The 19,705-nt window shown below is 39.7% G+C and overlaps 1 protein-coding gene across 1 annotated transcript; it reads right to left on the bottom strand.

Annotated features, from left to right (window-relative positions):
* Positions 1 to 263: 263 nt before the first annotated feature.
* LOC135554103 (interleukin-21 receptor-like) lies at positions 264 to 18,206 on the bottom strand. Its single transcript, XM_064986163.1, has 9 exons — positions 17,947 to 18,206; positions 17,510 to 17,625; positions 17,163 to 17,271; positions 16,766 to 16,953; positions 16,221 to 16,363; positions 15,940 to 16,111; positions 15,702 to 15,792; positions 14,954 to 15,047; positions 264 to 2,575 (listed from the first exon to the last, which is right to left on the bottom strand). Exons 2-9 carry the CDS (start codon positions 17,565 to 17,567, stop codon positions 1,880 to 1,882), a joined length of 1,551 nt encoding a protein of 516 aa, XP_064842235.1. The 5' UTR covers positions 17,568 to 17,625; positions 17,947 to 18,206; the 3' UTR covers positions 264 to 1,879.
* Between the last annotated feature and the right edge of the window lie 1,499 nt (positions 18,207 to 19,705).

Raw genomic sequence — 19,705 nt, 5'->3', positions numbered from 1 at the left:
CATACTGGAGGTATGGAGTATCTTCGCCGTTCCTCCATTCTCCTGTATCCCTCCTCGCACTGTTCCAAAGAATCCCATGCAGGCTCTTGCACTCTCCCTGGATCGATCGACCACCTCTCAATCTCCTCCCAGGTTGTTACCCACTCGTCCTTCTCCCGGGTCCATTTCTCCATTAAGCGCTGTTCCTCCCATTCACGCTGCTTGGTCCTTTTATGGTGGGTTATTCTGTCACGTTCTTTGAATGGATGAGACCAAGGCGCAGCGTGAGATGAATACATCTTCTTTAATAAGACGAAGAACACTTAAACAAACATGACGCTATATATGATAAGTGCAAACACAGGCAACTAACACAAACAATAACCCACGAAATACCCCAAGGAATATGGCTGCCTAAATATGGTTCCCAATCAGAGACAACGATAAACAGCTGCCTCTAATTGAGAACCAATCTAGGCAACCATAGACATACATAACACCTAGACTAGTAAACACCCATAGACATACAAAACCCCGAGACAGGGCCAAAAACACATACATCACCCATGTCACACCCTGACCTAACCAAAATAATAAAGAAAACAAAAAATACTAAGGTCAAGGTGTGACACATACTCAAGCATCATGAATAGGATGAACTAAGTTATAGTTTATTATAATATTCCTGAAATTCATATAAAAATATATTTTATCATACTCTTCAGTACAGTCAAATCAATCTGTTACACACTTCTCAAAGATTGTTTATGGAAACTCGACAGTGGTTAAACTCATTGTGATAACAGTGCAATGGCAATATCTAGATTATAGAATTCGATACCTACTTGCGAGTCAATTTATCAGATGTAGCCTACCGCTGCCAAGCTTTCGCTTACTACCCCACATAGCTATAATTTCTTATCAGCAAATGAAAATTGTAAAGAGAAATGGTCTATTTCATTTTCATACAATGACAGAACTGCATTAAAGCAGACCTAAATCTGTGTTCTGATGCATTTTTGTATCGTACAGAAAAAGGAGACTAATATCTGAATGTTGGAACGCTCCCATTACTTAATAAGACTGTTTTGACCACTGTGGGACTTCATTATGCATATGAGGAAAAAAATTGTACTTTAAAATGGGCAATCGTTAGCTGAAACAATAACAAAGCCACCAGTCTCTGTTTTGGTAATAGCTGAGGCATGGGCCTGGAGAAATGTAACCACTCATAAATTCATAGGCAGCGCTATTGACGCAAGGAATTACCAATATATCAAAACTTTAAGCATATTTTGAGGCTATACAGTTTTTGTTTCCACTTACATTGTTTACAAACATTGGAGTAAAACAAGCTTATATTTTGGCTTCTGATTGGGTACGACAGTTGAACTAAGCTCATGGGGCATTTAAAAGTTATATTCTTCAAGAATAAATGAGTTTATATAGTTAAGTAACTAGTTAGCAACTGCAGATTGTCCCTTTAAAGAATTAACAAGCGATTGAACATGAATGCAAACTCCTCAATTGGATCCATTGTCACAAACATAAGAGACATTAGATGACAAACATTATATAAAAACAATACCCTTTCTACAGGGATTTTGCATGAGAAATTAAGCAGTACAAAATTATTAATTACATGAAGCCCAAAATCTAGGCCTGGGAAGGCCAAAATGAGTAGTCTACATCTATTTACATAACGCAACATGACAACTACTGTCAAACAATATTATTGTATTACGACGATAAACCATTTTTATGTTGGGAAGAAATCATTCGTACTCCACTTAAAAAACAAACATGATGACAATATGAACAATATACCTATGCCAGGGAAAGTACGGAATTTTACAAATATGATGGAGCACTGTCAGTGACAGAGGTGGTGACGGAGAACTCACATCATCCTGTTCTGTCCTGAATTGGTTAAGTCCTCTTGCATAGTGTTACCCCTCACCCACTGTTTGACATATTCAGAAGGGGAACTGCCTACCCCACTCAGTAAACCAGAGTCTATCTGCTCCTCAGACTCAAAGTTAGAGTTCACAGGGCTGCTACAGTCAGACTCAACAAAGACTCCACTGTCAATGGTGTCCACACTGTCCAGATCCAGCACCAAGGGAGGGTAGCCGTCCTCTGAGTCCAATGAAATCTGCTCTGGTTGATAGTTGCGGGCCTGTAGCTGGAGCTGCCACTTCATAGCAGGCAGGCCCGTTGATGCCCATCTTCCACTCTGCCCAGTTAACCCTCCTTCCTCTTCTGCCCCAGCACCAAGAGGGCCCTCCGTCTCACTGTCCATACCCCCTCTGCTGCCTCCAGTATATTGGGAGAAGCTTTCCCCACCTTGGCTGCACTTGTATGTCACCCAAGAACTCCCTGACAAAGCCCCTTCCTCCCCAGACACCATCACAGTATCAATGGAGACGTGTCCAGCAGAGTGACAGGTGCCCTGGTCCCCACTGCTGCTGTCTTCCTCCACACTCAGCCTGGACAGCCCGAGGATGTCTAGCTGCTTCTCAGTCATCATCTGTGTAGATGGGTTTTTCTCCAAGGGATCCAGCTCACTGAAAACGAAGACAGGTCCAACCCATTTCTGCAAAAAATAATTATCAAATGGATGATTAAGGAGCAATAGGTACAAGGCGACTAAGTCATGCATGCTTACATTTTTCACGTATTGTCATCTGGAATTGCAAGCGCCATGCTCCACCAACTGAGCTACACTTGGTTGCAAAAGGTTGAATGAGAGCTTATCACCTCCATCGTCAATATATCAATCACAGAAAGAATTACCTTTTTTATTTTTTAACATTTAGAAATGTTTATGAAACTGATGGCAGTTATTTTATACAACTCTGAATCCTAGAGCAAGATGTAGCCCACAGATATGAATGGACAAGTTTTTTTTCACGAAAATACCTTATCTGGGTGAAGAGCAATTCAGCAGAATCTAATCACTGTTTTTCATCTGAAAAGACAGCAGTAAGTGGCCATACTGCACCACTAACAGCTGTCAGAGCTAAAGAGAGGGCATTTAAAAAACATCTACCCGACTGTGCTTATCATATATTGACAAAATGCGTTCTTTATATAATGTAATTTGCTGTGAAGTCATTTTTATACTATATAATCAGGGACTTGCTTTATGTGCGTTCATCACTGACATTGAGCTTATGCTTTAAGACATCTACCTGACTGTAGTTAGTATACCTGACTACCTGACTGTAGTTAGCACAGCTCCGTCATGCTCCTCAACTATAACCAAACCCCTGTGGCCATCCTTATGACTTTGAACTTCTCACAGAACATCTGTGCAGTTCAGAGAAGTGTATACTGCTTAGTGAAAGGGCACCATAGAAAAACAGATTAGTTTAGGTTTACATTAGGTTGAGCAGGAATACGATCTAATGTGTCTCGTGTGTGGCAGAGAAGTGAAGATACCAATCTACAGTTCTTGTAGTGTGTGCAAGATCAGTGTCTTATATCTGTGGGCTGCTGCAAGAGGATGTTTTCACAGGTTCCAGTAACTCTGGTTTATCTTTCATTAGCTTTTTCCTGCCTGCTAAATCTTTTGAAATTATGTGACTGTCATGGACACGGCCATAATTACATACGAGTGCACTGAAGCGAATTCAGGGTGTAGCCCCAACTGGGACTCAAACCCAGGTCCAGCGACTGTCAAGCCAACACCTTAACTAATACAACAAGAGGTCCAAACCTCTTGATGAGGTCGCTAGGTGTTGGGTTAAGGTCACCACATTACCAATTACCTTCAGGAGAGTGTGTCTCCACGAATCTCAATACCAAATTCCTCAAGTTTACACTGCTTTCTGATGGCCGCCCTTGCTCCATCCCACTTCTGACACAAGTGTAGCAAATTTGGGGGTGTAACCCCAACGGGGACTCGAACAAAGGTCCCGCGACTGCAAGCCAACACCTTAACCATTACCATTTGGGCTCCCGAGTGGCGCAGTGGTTTAAGGCACTGTAGCTCAATGCTAGAGGTGTCACTACAGACTCCGGTTTGATTCAGGCTGTATCACAACTGTCTGTGATTGGGAGTCCCATAGGGCAGTGCACAATTGGCCCAGTGTTGTTAGGGTTTGCCTGGGGTAGGCTGTCATTGTAAATAAGAATTTGTTTTTAACTGACTTGCCAAGTCAAATAAAAATATGCCAATAGGTCCAAACCTTTTGGCTAGGTTTTGGGTTAAGGTCGCTACAATATAGTTTGTACACAATAAATAAACTAAATTATGAGTCAACATCTACAGTGGGGAGAACAAGTATTTGATACACTGCCCGATTTTGCAGATTTTCCTACTTACAAAGCATGTAGAGGTCTGTAATTTCTATCATAGGCACACTTCAACTGCGAGAGACGGAATCTAGAATAAAAATCCAGAAAATCACATTGTGTGATTTTTAAGTAATTAATTTGCATTTTATTGCATGACAAAAGTATTTGATACATCAGAAAAGCAGAACTTAATATTTGGGACAGAATCCTTTGTTTGCAATTACAGAGATCATACGTTTCCTGTAGTTCTTGACCAGGTTTGCACACACTGCAGCAGGGATTTTGGACCACTCCTCCATACAGACCTTCAGGTTTTGGGGCTGTCGCTGGGCAATAAGTACTTTCAGCTCCCTCCAAAGATTTTCTATTGGGTTCAGGTCTGGAGACTGGCTAGGCCACTCCAGGACCTTGAGATGCTTCTTACGGAGCCACTCCTTCGTTGCCCTGGCTGTGTGTTTTGGGTCGTTGTCATGCTGGAAGACCCAGCCACGACCCATCTTCAATGCTCTTACTGAGGGAAGGAGGTTGTTGGCCAAGATCTCGCGATACATGTCCCCATCCATCCTCCCCTCAATACGGTGCAGTCGTCCTGTCCCCTTTGCAGAAAAGCATCCCCAAAGAATGATGTTTCCACCACCATGATTCACGGTTGGGATGGTGTTCTTGGGGTTGACCTCATCCTTCTTCTTCCTCCAAACACGGCGAGTGGAGTTTGGACCAAAAAGCTCTATTTTTGTCTCATCAGACCACATGACCTTCTCCATTCCTCCTCTGGATCATCCAGATGGTCATTGGCAAACTTCAGACGGGCCTGGACATGCGCTGGCTTGAGCAGGGGGACCTTACGTGCGCTGCAGGATTTTAGTCCATGACGGCGTAGTGTGTTACTAATGGTTTTCTTTGAGACCGTGGTCCCAGCTCTCTTCAGGTCATTGACCAGGTCCAGCTGTGTAGTTCTGGGCTGATCCCTCACCTTCCTCATGATCATTGATGCCCCACGAGGTGAGATCTTGCATGGAGCCCCAGACCGAGGGTGATTGACCGTCATCTTGAACTTCTTCCATTTTCTAATAATTGCGCCAACAGTTGTTGCCTTCTCACCAAGCTGCTTGCCTATTGTCCTGTAGCCCATCCCAGCCTTGTGCAGGTCTACAATTTTATCTTTGATGTCCTTACACAGCTCCCTGGTCTTGGCCATTGTGGAGAGGTTGGAGTCTGTTTGATTGAGTGTGTGGACAGGTGTCTTTTATACAGGTAACGAGTTCAAACAGGTGCAGTTAATACAGGTAATGAGTGGAGAACCGGAGGGCTTCTTAAAGAAAAACTAACAGGTCTTTGAGAGACGGAATTCTTACTGGTTGGTAGGTGATCAAATACTTATGTCATGCAATAAAATGCAAATTAATTACTTAAAAATCATACAATGTGATTGTCTGGATTTTTGTTTTAGATTCCGTCTCTCACAGTTGAAGTGTACCTATGATAAAAATTACAGACCTCAACATGCTTTGTCAGTAGGAAAACCTGCAAAATTGGCAGTGTATCAAATACTTGTTCCCCCCACTGTAAATATTGCTCCCAGCATTGATCAAAGCTCAGTTGATAGAGCATGGCGATTGCAACATCAGGGTTATGGGTTCGATTCCCACGGGGGACCAGTACGCAGGAGAAGAAAAAAAGTGTATGCACTCTAAAATGTAAGTCGCTCTGGAATTGTCTGCTAAATGACAAAAATGAAGATGATTAACGTAAAACTCATCCCATTCCGTACAAATGTGCGCAACTGTAGCATTCAAACGAGGCTACAAAGAAAACTAATGGGACTGTGTTGACTTCAAAATCGGGGATGTGAACTAGGTTTCTATTCAAGCATTGATCGACATGGTAACGGCTGTATAGTATTGGAGAAAAGTTGAAAAAACGGACCCTCCGTTACATCTAGATGTGTCATGTTGTAAGGTACAGCACGCATAAAGCAATTATTTCTGCCTTACAATCTCTCTCCACCAAGTGTAGCACTTCTCTCATCCTTTAAAAACAAGAAATGGACAGTGACGGGGAGGGGGGGAATACCTAGTTATTTTTGAGTCATCATTGCATGCGAAAACATTCTCAAAGCCACTGTTTACTTCTAAGATCACTTTAGCACCGTCATAAAAACCGATTCAAATTCAACAAACCTTCAAATAGGTATGTAATGATACATTATATAAACTCTTTATGGTGTTGTATTTACATTTTAGAAGCGATAAGGTGATAAGTTGGACAGATCGAGTGAAAAAAAACTATTTTCCCACACGACATCTCTCCTTCTCACTATCACGCATTAGTTTCGCTTCCCCACCCGCCATTTAAAAAAAGACCGGACAGGCTCATTGCCTGCTTGAATTATGCAGAAACGGGCAGTGTTTAGGTCATGTAATTGATTCTGTTGGAAAGGGGAGAAATTGTGCTTTACAATGGTATTGACATTACAGTTGATCTGGAAGTATTACGTTTTGGGGTGCTAAAATAAGGGCAATTGTACGGACCAAGGCGATGTACGAGTTTACGTTATATTCTTGATCTAACCGAGTTCTAATCGCGCCCGCTTCTTTGCCAAAGAATTGTTCGTTATGTTCACCTTCGTCCCCCGGATTAGCCTTTTTAGTAGCACATTCACCACTCTCTCAAAACGGTTAACTCCACCCTCTCGAGGAACAAGCCATGGCCTGAGACGTGAAACGAGCTACCTAAACTCGGAGTCGGCTCAGTTGAGTAGGTAGGCAAAACTAGAGATGCTGCTCGGCTTCTGACAGTGTTTGCGAGATGCCGTACAAAAGGCGATTTTAAAACCGTTCCGCGACTCCTGCGATGTCTGGTAAATAGTCAGTCAGTCAGGTGGCTAGGTGCCGGTAGAGACTTCTTTTGCAGTAACTTTGAAGAGTCCATGCTATTCGGAATCATTGTGACGTCCCTAACGCATTATAGTTTAAATGTAAAATAGTTACGGTAAGGATTACGGTTAGGGTAGGATTACACTAACCAACGTTGAAGTGCTCTGGCTAGTATTATTTAGCCAGATTGAAGAATGAAGTAAGAAGCTAACGTTAAGCGGAGCCTACCTCAGCAGGAGCAACATATAGGCTACTAAATTCTCATAATAACTTTGCTTTACAGAGAGTATGCTACTGAGACATTGGTGTGGTGATCGAGGCTGAATGCAGGGAGAAAGGTTAGTACAGTGGTTCCCAAAGTTGGGGTCTCGGCCCCATATTTGTACTAGTCTTATCAAACAAGGTAGGAACGTCAAAATTAGATATGTTTCAATTTGAACATCTCGACATGGCCTACATTGAAATGCAAACAATACAGTTATACAAATGTCATACTTTTTCGTTTATTGGTGAATGTTAATCTTATCCATTTCCCACTCCCCCCCACTACATCACTGATATTAATAAGAGAATCATAAGTAATATTCTAATAATTCATGTGAATGTGATAATATGATTATCTGTGTGCAGTGGTGGAAAAACTACCCAATTGTAATACTTGAGTAAAAGTAAAGATAACTTAATAGCAAATGACTCAAGTAAAAGTGAAAGTCACCAAGTAAAATACTACTTGAATAAAAGTCTAAAAGTATTTGGTTTTAAATATAATTAAGTATAAAAAATACATGTCATTTTTCAAATAAGTATCAAAAGTATAAATAATTTAAAATTCCTTATTTTACACAAACCAGACGGCACAATTTTCTAGTTGTTTTAATTTATTTTTGGATAGCCAGGGGCACACTCCAACACTTAATTTACAAACGAAGCATGTGTATTTAGTGAGTCCACCAGATCAGAGGCAGTAGGGATGACCAGGGATATTCTCTTGATAAGTGCGTGAATTGGACCATTTTCCTGTCTTGCTAAGCTTACAAAATGTAATGAGTACTTTGGGGTGTCAGGGAAAATATCTGGAGTAAAAAGTACATTATTTTCTTTCGGAATGTAGTGGAGTAAAAATAAAAGTTGTCAAAAATATAAATAGTAAAGTAAAGATAGCCCCAAAAACAACTTTAGTACTTTAAAGTATTTGTACTCCAGTACTTTACACCACTGTCTGTGTGCTCTAGTTAGATGTCTGTTTCTGCGGAGCTTGATTCATAATGCCTAGGAATACAAACGTGAACACTATCCACTGAGCGTCCAAAACATTTGGAACACCTGCTCTTTCCATGACAGACTGACCAGGTGAAAGCTATGATCCCTTATTAATGTCACCTGTTAAATCCACTTCAATCAGTGTAGATGAAAGAGAGGAGACAAGTTAAATAATGATTTTTAAGCCTTCGTGACAATTGAGACTTGGATTGTGTATGTGTGCCATTCAGAGGGTGAATGGGAAAGACAACAGATTTAAGTGCCTTTGAACGGGGTACGGTAGTAGGTGCCAGGCACACTGGTTTGAGTATGTCAAGGACTGCAATGCTGCTGGATTTTTCACGGACAACAGTTTCCTGTGTGTATCAAGAATGCTACTGGTGTTCTGCCAGACTCTCTGCAGCCACAGAGGAAGTAAAAGATTTCAGCGCTCTTTTCAAATACTTGCATTTTCACAATTTTATGTGAAAAGATGATTTACATCTACCCATAAACGATTTATCATCATCTATTTGTTTGTTTTTTGTGTGTGTGTGTTTGTATGCGCGTGTGTGTGTGCAATTGTTATACTCTGGATGATATGAAAAGGGATCTTTCGGACTGATCTCAGAACAAGTACACATTGTGCCCCACCAAAGCCCTGCCCAGTACAAATTGATAATGGCATTCTGAATAGGCACTTGTTTTGACACCATTGGTTGTTCACTGACTTCAGACACAGAATCTGTCTCTCTCTACACATATTCCTTCAATGTTGGCCTATCTCAAATGTTTTTGTTTTTTATGCATGGCTTTAATTTTCCCATGGACATCACTTCCCCCTACTGGATGTTGATGTAACTGTAGTTGAGAAACAAGCAGGGGCCTCATTTATCAAAGGTACATATCCACCAAAAAATAATGGTTGGCTTATAAAACCATAAAAACATAGCCTAATGATAAAACAGATTCATTTGCCGTCAGCAAGGAGATAGCATAGCAACATGTCGACTGTTTCTTTGACCTTTATTATATGGGCTTGAATCATAATCGTATTTGGAGGTGGGATGGAGACGTTATCTGGGTGGGGTCGGGGGAATGGGAGGGTGGGGGTAGTTTTTGGAGACCCACTTCTTTTTTGTTTTCTTTTCCATGTACATTCTGAATGTATTATTACTTAAACTGTAATATGATACAAATTATGTTTGTTTTTTTCCGGAGTGGCAGCCCACAGGTACAACACGAAAATATGTGTGAAATAATGAATGGGAAACATGATATGAACGGAATATTAAATTATATGAATTTGAATATTGTACCTGTAACAACAAAAGAGTGGCGCTGGGGTAGACCTGTTTTATTTGAGTGTGCCCATGGATTTACTTAGTTTTTATGAGCAATGGGGTGTAGGGATACACAAGGCTCATACAGCCAATGGGTCTGGATGGATGTCTATTTGCCTATACAAATATTTTCTGGCAGCAAGTTTGTGGTAGGAATAAAAGTGAGTGGTGTTTTGGCACATGTTATACCACTGTATTATGAGTTTATCTATGAAATGATTAGTGGAATACTTGGGGAATACAGGCCTAGGCAAAGTGGGGAACAGGGCTGTGATAAGCAGGTAACAGGGATGAGGTATTTTGGCAAAGGAACTGCGGTCTAGGTGTAAGAAATGGGGCTTATAGGGCAAGGATACATGTGCATCGGGGCTTAATTGTATCAATATTAGGGTATTGGCATGTGGGTCTTAGGGTAGGGGCATTGGGGTAACAGGGCCGGGGTTTGTGGGTAACTGGGTGTAGGTGTGTGTGGGGTTAGTGGGTTGAGGTACATAGATATCGGGGCTGAGCAATAGGGGTTAAAGTTATTATAGGCACAGCACTGTATGTTAACAATAAAACATACTTTTTCACAAACAGAAAGTATTCATATCCCTTGATTTATTCCACATTTTGTTGTTACAGCCTGAATTCAAAATTGATCAAATATGTTTTACTCAACCATCTACACATAATGCCTCATAATGAAAAAGGTAAAACACGTTTTCAGAATAAAAAAAATTAAAGAAATGTATAAATTAAAACACATAAATATCTCATTTACACTCCTGAGTTATTACTGTAATCGCCGCCAAAGGTGCTTCTATCATCAGGGGCCTCATTTATCAACTGTGTGATTACAGCTGTGAGTCTTTCCACACCTTGATTGTGCAACATTTCCCCATGATTATTTTCAAAATTCTTTAAGCTCTGTCAAATTGTTTATTGGTCATTGCTAGACAATCATTTTCAGGTCTTGCCATATATTTTCAAGTAGATTTAAGTAACAATTTTAACTTGGCCATTCACTGCCTTATTGGTAAGCAACTCCAGTGTAGATTTAGCCTTGTGTTTTAGGTTATTGTCCTGCTGAACAGTGAATTCCTCTCCCATTGTCTGGTGGAAAGCAGACTGAACCAGGTTTCCCTCTAAGATTTTGCCTGTGCTCAGCTCCATTCCGTTTCTTTTTTATCCTGAAAAACTCCCCCACCCTTTGATTACAAGCATACCCATAACATGATGCAGCCACCACTATGCTTGAAAATATGGAGAGTGGTTCTCAGTAATGTGTTGTATTGGATTTGCCCCAAACATAACACTTTTGTAATAAGGACAAAAAGTGAATTGCTTTGCCAATTGTTTTGCAGTATTACTTTAGTGCCTTGTTGCAAACAGGATGCATGTTTTGGAATATATGTATTCTGTACAGGCTTCCTTCTCTTCACTTTGTCAATTGTGGAGTATACAATGTTGTTGATCCATCCTCAGTTTTGTCCCATCACAGCCATTAAACTCTGTAATTGTTTTAAAGTCGCCATTGGCCTCATGGTGAAATCCCTGAGCTGTTCCTCTCCTGCAACTGAGTTAGAAAGGATGCCCGTGTCTTTGTAATGACCGGGTGTATTGATACACCATCCAAAGTGTAATTAATAACTTCACCATGCTCAGAGGGATATTTAATGTCTGCCTTTTGTTTTACACATCTAACAATAGGTGCCTTTTGCGAGGCATTGGAAAACCTCCCTGGTCTTTTTGATTATATCTGTGTTTGAAATTCACTGCTCACTGAGGGACCTTATAGATAATTCATTCGAAAATCATGTTAAACACTACTGAGTCCATGCAACTTATTATGTGACTCGTTAAGCGCATCCTTACTCCTGAACTTATTTATTATTGTCACAACAAGTAGGTTGAATACTTTTTGACTCAATACATTTCAGATTTTAATTTTGAATTAATTTGTAAAAAGAAAATCGAAAAACATAATTCCACTTTGATATTATGGGTTATTGTGTGTAGGCCAGTGAAGAGAAATCTCTCAATTTAATCAATTTTAAATTCCGACTGTAACACAACAAAATGTGGAAAAAGTCCAGGTCTGTGAATATTTTCTGAAGGCAATGTACTTTTCACAATACAATAATAATTTAAAAAATGCTTTATGGTTTGCACTAAGAGTTACTCATGGCATAATATTTGCATAGTGGCATGTCTGGGAAGTTAAAACATTCTGCCTACACCTCCACAGAAATGTTATCATTATGAGGGTAGCCTAGTGGTTAGAACGTTGGACTAGTAACCGGAAGGTTGCAAGTTCAAATCCCCGAGCTGACTAGGTACAAATCTGTCGTTCTGCCCCTGAACAGGCAGTTTACCCACTGTTCCTAGGCCGTCATTGAAAATAAGAATTTGTTCTTAACTGACTTGCCTAGTTAAATTAAATAAAATGTGCTATTGTGCTTTCTTGTAGAAACGGACATGGCCCAGTTACAACATTTCCAAACAGCAAATTGTCATATTTCTGTCACCATAAAAAGTGAATGAAGGGCTTTTTCCAGGTGGGATTCTAGCGCTCGTTCCCGAGTTCACAAATATAATATGGCTCTGATTTATCAATGAAAACATGCATATATTTTGTTGCATGCACAAATCATAGAACCTCCACCTCTGCAATAATTTAATAAGAAATGTACACAGTTGATAAATGAGGCCCCTGATGGTAAACGGTACTGGGTGCACATTTTAGAGCTAGGTGACAGAGGCTGTTGATATTTTAATATGTTTTTACCAACACATTTGTTTCCTTCATCAGGATATAATTATAGTCATGGGTGCAAGTAAGCCGCCATGGTCGGGTAGAGTACCAACAAAATAAATAGTGGCATTACGCCATACCGGTAAAACATGAGCCCATCACAATAATTTAAATGAAGATGGCAAGAAAACTGTAGGCTATTACACCAGAATTTATCGTTGCCGCCTGTCAGTCGCAATAGAAATGAGCGAATTTAATTAAAAACGTGTGGTATACGCTCCAAAATGCTGTGTGGTTCGACGTGAACAATGACATTTTGCCAAGGCAGTGATGACTGGCCGAGGCTGAGACTGAAACGCGCGTGGGCAGCAAGACGCATCAGGCTACAAGAGTATACCTAATATGACAATCCCTGAATGTCATTGCACTTTTTGGTGTTTTGTAGCCTAACAGATGTCTCTTTCCATTTTCAAATGGCGGGTGCACAGTGCACTGCTTGGATGCTGTTAATTATTTTTGTGGACAAACGTGCACAAGTTGCCTACTTTTTGAAGGAATTGGCATCAGATCTTCATGCGAATATCAAAGAATCCACATAAAACAAATATGCGCATTTTCCCGCTAGAGATGTGTTTCCATCAAAATGACTCGTTACCTATAAAAGGATGTGCGTGATGGTGTAGTGCACATACAAATAAGTTAAAATGGGCTGCCATCGTATTTTCAACTCATGGTTTTCTCACAAAATCATTTGTGTGATAATTTGTGTCAGGTAGCCTAGCGGTTAAGAGCGTTGGGCCAGTTGCCGAAAAGTTACTGGATCGAATCCCCAAATCTTCTACTTGAAAAATTGGTCGATGTACTCTTGAGTAACGCACTTAACCATAATTGCTCCTGTAAATAACTCTGGATAAGAGGGTCTGCTAAATGACAAGAATGTAAATATTGTGTGCCCTCTCTGGTATTGACACGTGCGCTCTAGCCCAGGGGTTCCCAAACGTTTTCACTCAGTACCCCACCCCATCCAGCATTGGGGAACATACCGTGCCCCCAACGTCTATTTCTTTGAGCACAAGCACTGTTCATGACACAAACTGTTCATACCCGTCTTTATTTCCTGAAATTCTACACATTTTGTCATGGGTTGCAGAGAGCATTTAGCAGTTTTAAAGCTAATTTTCTTGCAATTCCATACATTTTGCCATGTCTAATATGTATGCATGTGATATTTGAGTGACTCGAACATTGAACAAAATATATGGGCTAAAAACAACATCTGACATGGGCTAGTTTATATGGACATTTATAACACGTTATAAAAAGCTCTCTAAGGTATGCAATGACTGACATGACAAGAGGAAAACTGATGATGCACTACCCATTTTAGAAATTATTCCTTGTGCATTCTACTATTACAGTTTTCAAGAGTAAATTGAAAGCTGGACTGAATTCCCCCACAGTTTGGGAACAACTCACCGCGCTACCTGCGCGCTGTTGGCTAGAGCGCAGGTATAGTTTACATGATGAGATTATATGGACAAAAGAGCGAGATTATTTTTTTAAAAGCACTTTCACCACCATGTGAAGTTAATCATAATGTATTTAATCTGTAGTTTAATCAACTAAAAGTGCATGTTTTCCCGAAAAATCATAGTTTGAGGAACGCACAACGTGTCATCGCGTGACTCCAAGTTTACTTCGAAATTATGGTTATTATAACAATATTTGCACATAAAAGCGTTTCCACCGACATTTCTCGCATAATTCAATTTCCCGACACAAAAAGATCTCACATTGTCTAGCATATTTTGTTTAGTCGACATGTGGAAAGTTTACCGTTTCCATCAGGCCTGTCATTACATTTTTATCTGACGTACTTTACCCGCATAAAAACGTTGGACACAAACCTGGTTAATCAGATGAAAACATCATGACTGGTTGTATTCATGTCAAATTAAAAGGCAATACATTTTACATTTAAAAATGACATGTTTTTAGTATTCACTAAGCATAGTGGATATGACCCCTTCATAAGAGTGTCAATTGTTTTGTAAATAATATAAATAGAAAAGGCTAATCTGAAATGATAAGTGGTTACCTTTCTGGAATATTTATAAAATACTCTAAGCGGAAAATATTTAAATATAACCCTAGCAAACATCTGAGTTTAGATTTCTACCTGTGGTACTTTCCATTGGGGGGGGGGGGGGGGGGGGTGAACTACTCTGATGTAGAACGTAAGCTCAATGTCTACTGAGCATCTACCCACATATGAGTTGAAAGCAAGCCCTTGAAGCCCCTGCAGACTGAGTCATTATAATGCCCCCCTCATATGTGTAGTCATTGTGGGATTTGATTATGGGAAAGTTCCCTTGTTGGCCATGCTGAAGTTCCCCTAATCGCCAACACCTGCTGGAGGGGTTTAGAACAAGTCCCACAGACGCAAAGAGTTATTTTTGTTTTGCCTGTATTTTTACCTTAAAATCCCCTCCATATGTGTGGTAGAGAGGCTTGAAAAAGTCCTCTGGGCTTGGGGAATAGTTCATCAAGTGTAGCCTCTTCGGCCACAATCTGCAGGGAAGAGATGTAGAGGCAAGTGACAAACAGGTTGTTTTCACAAAGGAAATTATATGTGAATATGTGAAAGTGACATAAGCAGAACTATTCAGGTCTTCACAAATACTCTTTCACTTTTCATTTCTGGGAAGATGGAATTTCTCTCTATACAGGTGTTGTAATATTTTTTATAGGGTAAGTGGATTACTAATAATAATGTAGAAGCAAACCTAACCACCGTGCTATCATGGGTTAGGTTTGGTATAATGATAATGTAGAAGCAGCTCTGACTTCCTGTGTCTTCTTACCCCTATATCTATATTGTGTATCTGCAAGTAAAGAGCATCAGCTGTGGTTTCTGTGTATGTGGGAGGTTATGCCAGGAAAGCGTATGGTGTATTCACGCTTTCTGTAAAAACACCAAGAGGCTGAACATTTCTAGCTTGGTCGCAGATCAATTTGTGCTTTAGCCAACTGTTGTTTGTTCAAGGCATCTGACGAAAGTCAGAGAAGTTGGATGTAGCACATATGATAGTGACCAGGCTAGAACTTTTCATTTATTGGCAGACCTGAAGAAATTGAAGATACAAGTTGGTGTCTGATAAAAAAATGTTTAGCAAACACAAACACTTACTGTTACCTGAAGGATCATAAATAAGGCATACTCACATTTTAAAGAGGTAGCACAGGCAGCACAGGATCAAACAGGGGAGAATGGTCAGTAAAACGGGCCACTGCCACCATAACTTATCATCCCCTTCTGTAAAAAATACACATAGTGTAGAGAGAGACATTTTACTCCACTTCATACATTACTATAACCTGAAAAATGAAGTCCCAATCAAATATATCCAGGAAAGGCATGTAACGCAGATCAGTCAAAACTAAACTTGCTGCATTCATGTACCTGTAGTCCTCCATTTTACGGTGGAGCTCCATTCACTCCAGGGACCTCGGTAGTTACTCACAGGGTTCACTGAGGCCTGGACATTCGCCACATACTCAGTTCCTGGTTGCAGTTGAAGGCTGTTTAGCACTAGGTACCTCTGGTCCTCTCTTACAGGGTAATAGACTGTATCCTGTAGGTCCAAAGAAAAACTTAATATTTAACAGTTTGGGGAACCTGGTCTTTCGCATACTGTAATATTTTATTGGAAACATGTAACATAGCAAATATATTTTGTTTACCTTTATATAGTTATTATTTGTTGTAATCCGCACCCTGTACATGAGGCATTCATCAAGGTAAATGTTTTCATCCATCTGCCAAGTGACGTTGTAGCTGTCAATGTTCTCTGTCACTTGTACATTGACTGGATGCTGCGGCTTCACTATGGAAGAAAAGGCAGAGAAGCTTGGGTTGGAACCATTATATGAAAAGGGTATGGATTCAAGTGCACAAAGCTCACTCATTTGTACCATATTAGCTTTCAAAGCGGGTGATACATAAGAACCCAGGACGCACAGTCCACATCACACAATAATCCTCATTGTAAAGACTGTTCAACACTGTCATTTCAAAGCTGTGCAAAGTTCAAAACTGCTGATAAAAATGTGTCACAGCAGAATAGGACACCATACTCAATCCAGTAATTGGCTGATAAGTGGCTAATAAGATGACCTTACTGCTAATTATAAACACTTCTTATTCATGCCATATCTTGTCACTGAATCAGAGACAATGTTCAGGGGAAAGTACAAACCATCCTAAGACATAGGTCTACTCCACTTACCTAATTTATACAATTTCCAGTCAGTTGAGTCATCTGTTTTCCTTTTGTATTCTTTTCCTGTGTGCTTTACTCTGGCAGTGCAAGTAGTGTCAGTGGATATTAACATGAAAAAACCTTCTGGTTGTATTATACACCAGCTTTGTGAGGGTGTTATTTCACAGCTATCATTCACTTGGTCTTCAGAATCTCTGAAAAGAGAGAAGAGTGATTATACTATTCAAATACAGCTTTTGTGAAGAAAAACAAAACCAAATATGAAAAGGTTTATGTAACATTCAGGTGATTTTCTTAAAATGATATGTTTAAACGTTACAGTACATAAATATGGATAAATGTGATCTCTTAAATCTATCGGCGCAAGGCCAGACACACAGCAGTGATAGAGAACAGTGTGTACCTGCACTCTGCCTCAAGGAGAATGGGAGACGAGGGCACTGTGCCTGAGCAGGAACAGTTCAGGGATGTATTGTAGTCTGTGGTGCAGGTGACATTGCAGAAACATGCAACTGTGAATGCAGGAAAAAAGGATGATGTGGTCAGTGTGATGCCAGTGCCATGGTACCCAGACTCATAGTCTATATAAGGCTCAGCTGGTACCCTGATGTGATAAAAACATTTCCTGCTAATCCAACCAATTACTACTCATAGGAGATAACTATCTAGATATGTGTTTGAGAAAACACATCACTTGAAAATCAATACAATATATAGCACAAATAATAGATGAGAAAAAGTTCAACTTACCATATTGAATCAGGTAACACAACACCAGTGAGCTGATTAGCTGTTGTTTCACAGCCATGAGGGCAACAATGGACTGTTCTGCTCAATAACTGAGATCATCAATGGCACCTGAAAGCCTGAAAAACAATAAATCACACATGTCCTTGTGTTGGAGTTCATTATTTGAAGTGAAATAACCATTACTGGAAGTGTATGAAACAAATATATAGTATTGTATTGGAGTCGAGAAGAAGGAGAAAGTCTTGAATTAAACTATCACTTTCATGTCAAGCAAAGGTTAAGTCCGGAAATGTAAGCTACAAATGCGTTTACAATAACACCAAACCCCACACAAAGAAATCTAACAATGGTAGACAACGCTAACAATAGAATAAAGATATACTACTTCAATGTTATTCATGTTATTCAGAAAAATACTATTCAGATAGTATTCTTACCTTATTGGTTCTGATAGATTTGGCTAACCATGCCACATGGCATCATTGTTTGAGTAGTTCTAAAGCCAAATGAATTCATTAATTTGTGTCACAGACAGTGTGATCAAGTTCAGTGCACAATGACATATCTGACATATTGGAAGTCGTCATCTGCTGCAGTGTCACTGAGGATGTGGTTGTTTTGTGGCTACCCTGTGAGCATTGTAGGAGGTCCCTTCCAAACCCTGCTTCTGTTTTGCAACATAATCCATCTGTGAGAACAGCGTTTGAGACATACACTATATATGCAAAAGTATGTGGACACCCCTTCAAATGAGTGGATTTGGTTGTTTCAGCCACACCCATTGCTGACAGGTGTATAAAATCGAGCACACAGCCATGCAATCTCCATGTACAAATATTGGCAGTAGAATGGCCCGTACTGAAGAGCTCAATGACTTTGAACGTGGCACCGTCATAGGATGCCACCTTTCCAACAAGTCAGTTCGTCAAATGTCTACTAAGCTATATGAAATAGTTTAAAGAATGAAATAACAAGGATACTTTTGCTATGTGATTTAGAATTTTAAAACAATCAATGAAGTATAAAATAAAATATTTAAAAAATATATGTGATGAAACGTTATTTTTGGCCTTACTACTATTAGCCGATACATGGAAAAACAGATTCAAGATTCAATAAAGAAAAATAATAAAAAAATAAATAAAAATTATTATAACAGATTCACTACATGGAACGTCAGATACTGCCCCCGCAAAAAATCTAAAGGATGTTTGTTCTGAAGTGTCTGCTCAACAGTATATCTGATATAAGACAGATCAAGAAACATTTGTAATTAAATTGTACATGTATTTAACTACTTATTTTTTGGCACTAAACAGTCCATATTTACAGTACCAGTCAAAAGTTTGGACAGACCTACTCATTCAAGGGTTTTTCTTTATTTTTAATATTTTCTAAATTGTAGAATAATAGTGAAGACATGAAAACTATGAAATAACACATGGAATCATGTAGTAACCAATAAAAGTGTTAAACAAATCCAAATATATTTGAGATTCTTCAAAGTTGCCACCCTTTGAATTGATGACAGCTCAAATAAGCAAAGAGAAACAACAGTCCATCATTACTTCAAAGACATGGAGGTCATTCAATATTTTTTATTTTTCTTTTATTTAACTAGCCAAGTCAGCCTAGCAACAGTGGGTTACCTGCCTGTTCAGGTGCAGAACGACAGATTTGTACCTTGTCAGCTCAGGGATTTGAACTTGCAACCTTGTGGTTACTAGTCCAACACTCTAACCACTAGGCTACCCTGCCACCCCATATGAAACATTTCAAGAACTTTTAAAGTGTCTTTAAGTGTCGTCGTAAAAACCATCAAGTGCTATGATGAAACTGGCTCTCATGAGGACCGCCACAGGAAAGGAAGACCCAGAGTTACCTCTGCTGCAATAAAAGTTCATTAGAGTTACCAGCCTCAGAAATTGCAACCCCCAAAAATGCGTCACAGAGTTCAAGTAACAGACCCATCTCAACAGCAACTGTTTAGAGGAGACTGCGTGAATCAGGTCTTCATGGTCAAATTGCTGCAAAGAAGCCACTACTAAAGGACACCAATTAGAAGAAGAGACTTGCTTGGGCCAAGAAACACAAACAATGAACATTAGACCGGTGGAAATCTATCCTTTGGTCCAAATTTGAGATTTTTGGTTATTATATCGGGCAGAATTTGAGACCGAATATCCAAAGGAACAT

The sequence above is a fragment of the Oncorhynchus masou genome, chromosome 14 (genome assembly GCF_036934945.1).
Source record: "Oncorhynchus masou masou isolate Uvic2021 chromosome 14, UVic_Omas_1.1, whole genome shotgun sequence".
NCBI classification, from domain to species: Eukaryota; Metazoa; Chordata; class Actinopteri; order Salmoniformes; family Salmonidae; genus Oncorhynchus; species Oncorhynchus masou.
This window is presented reverse-complemented; position numbering and strand designations above follow the sequence as displayed.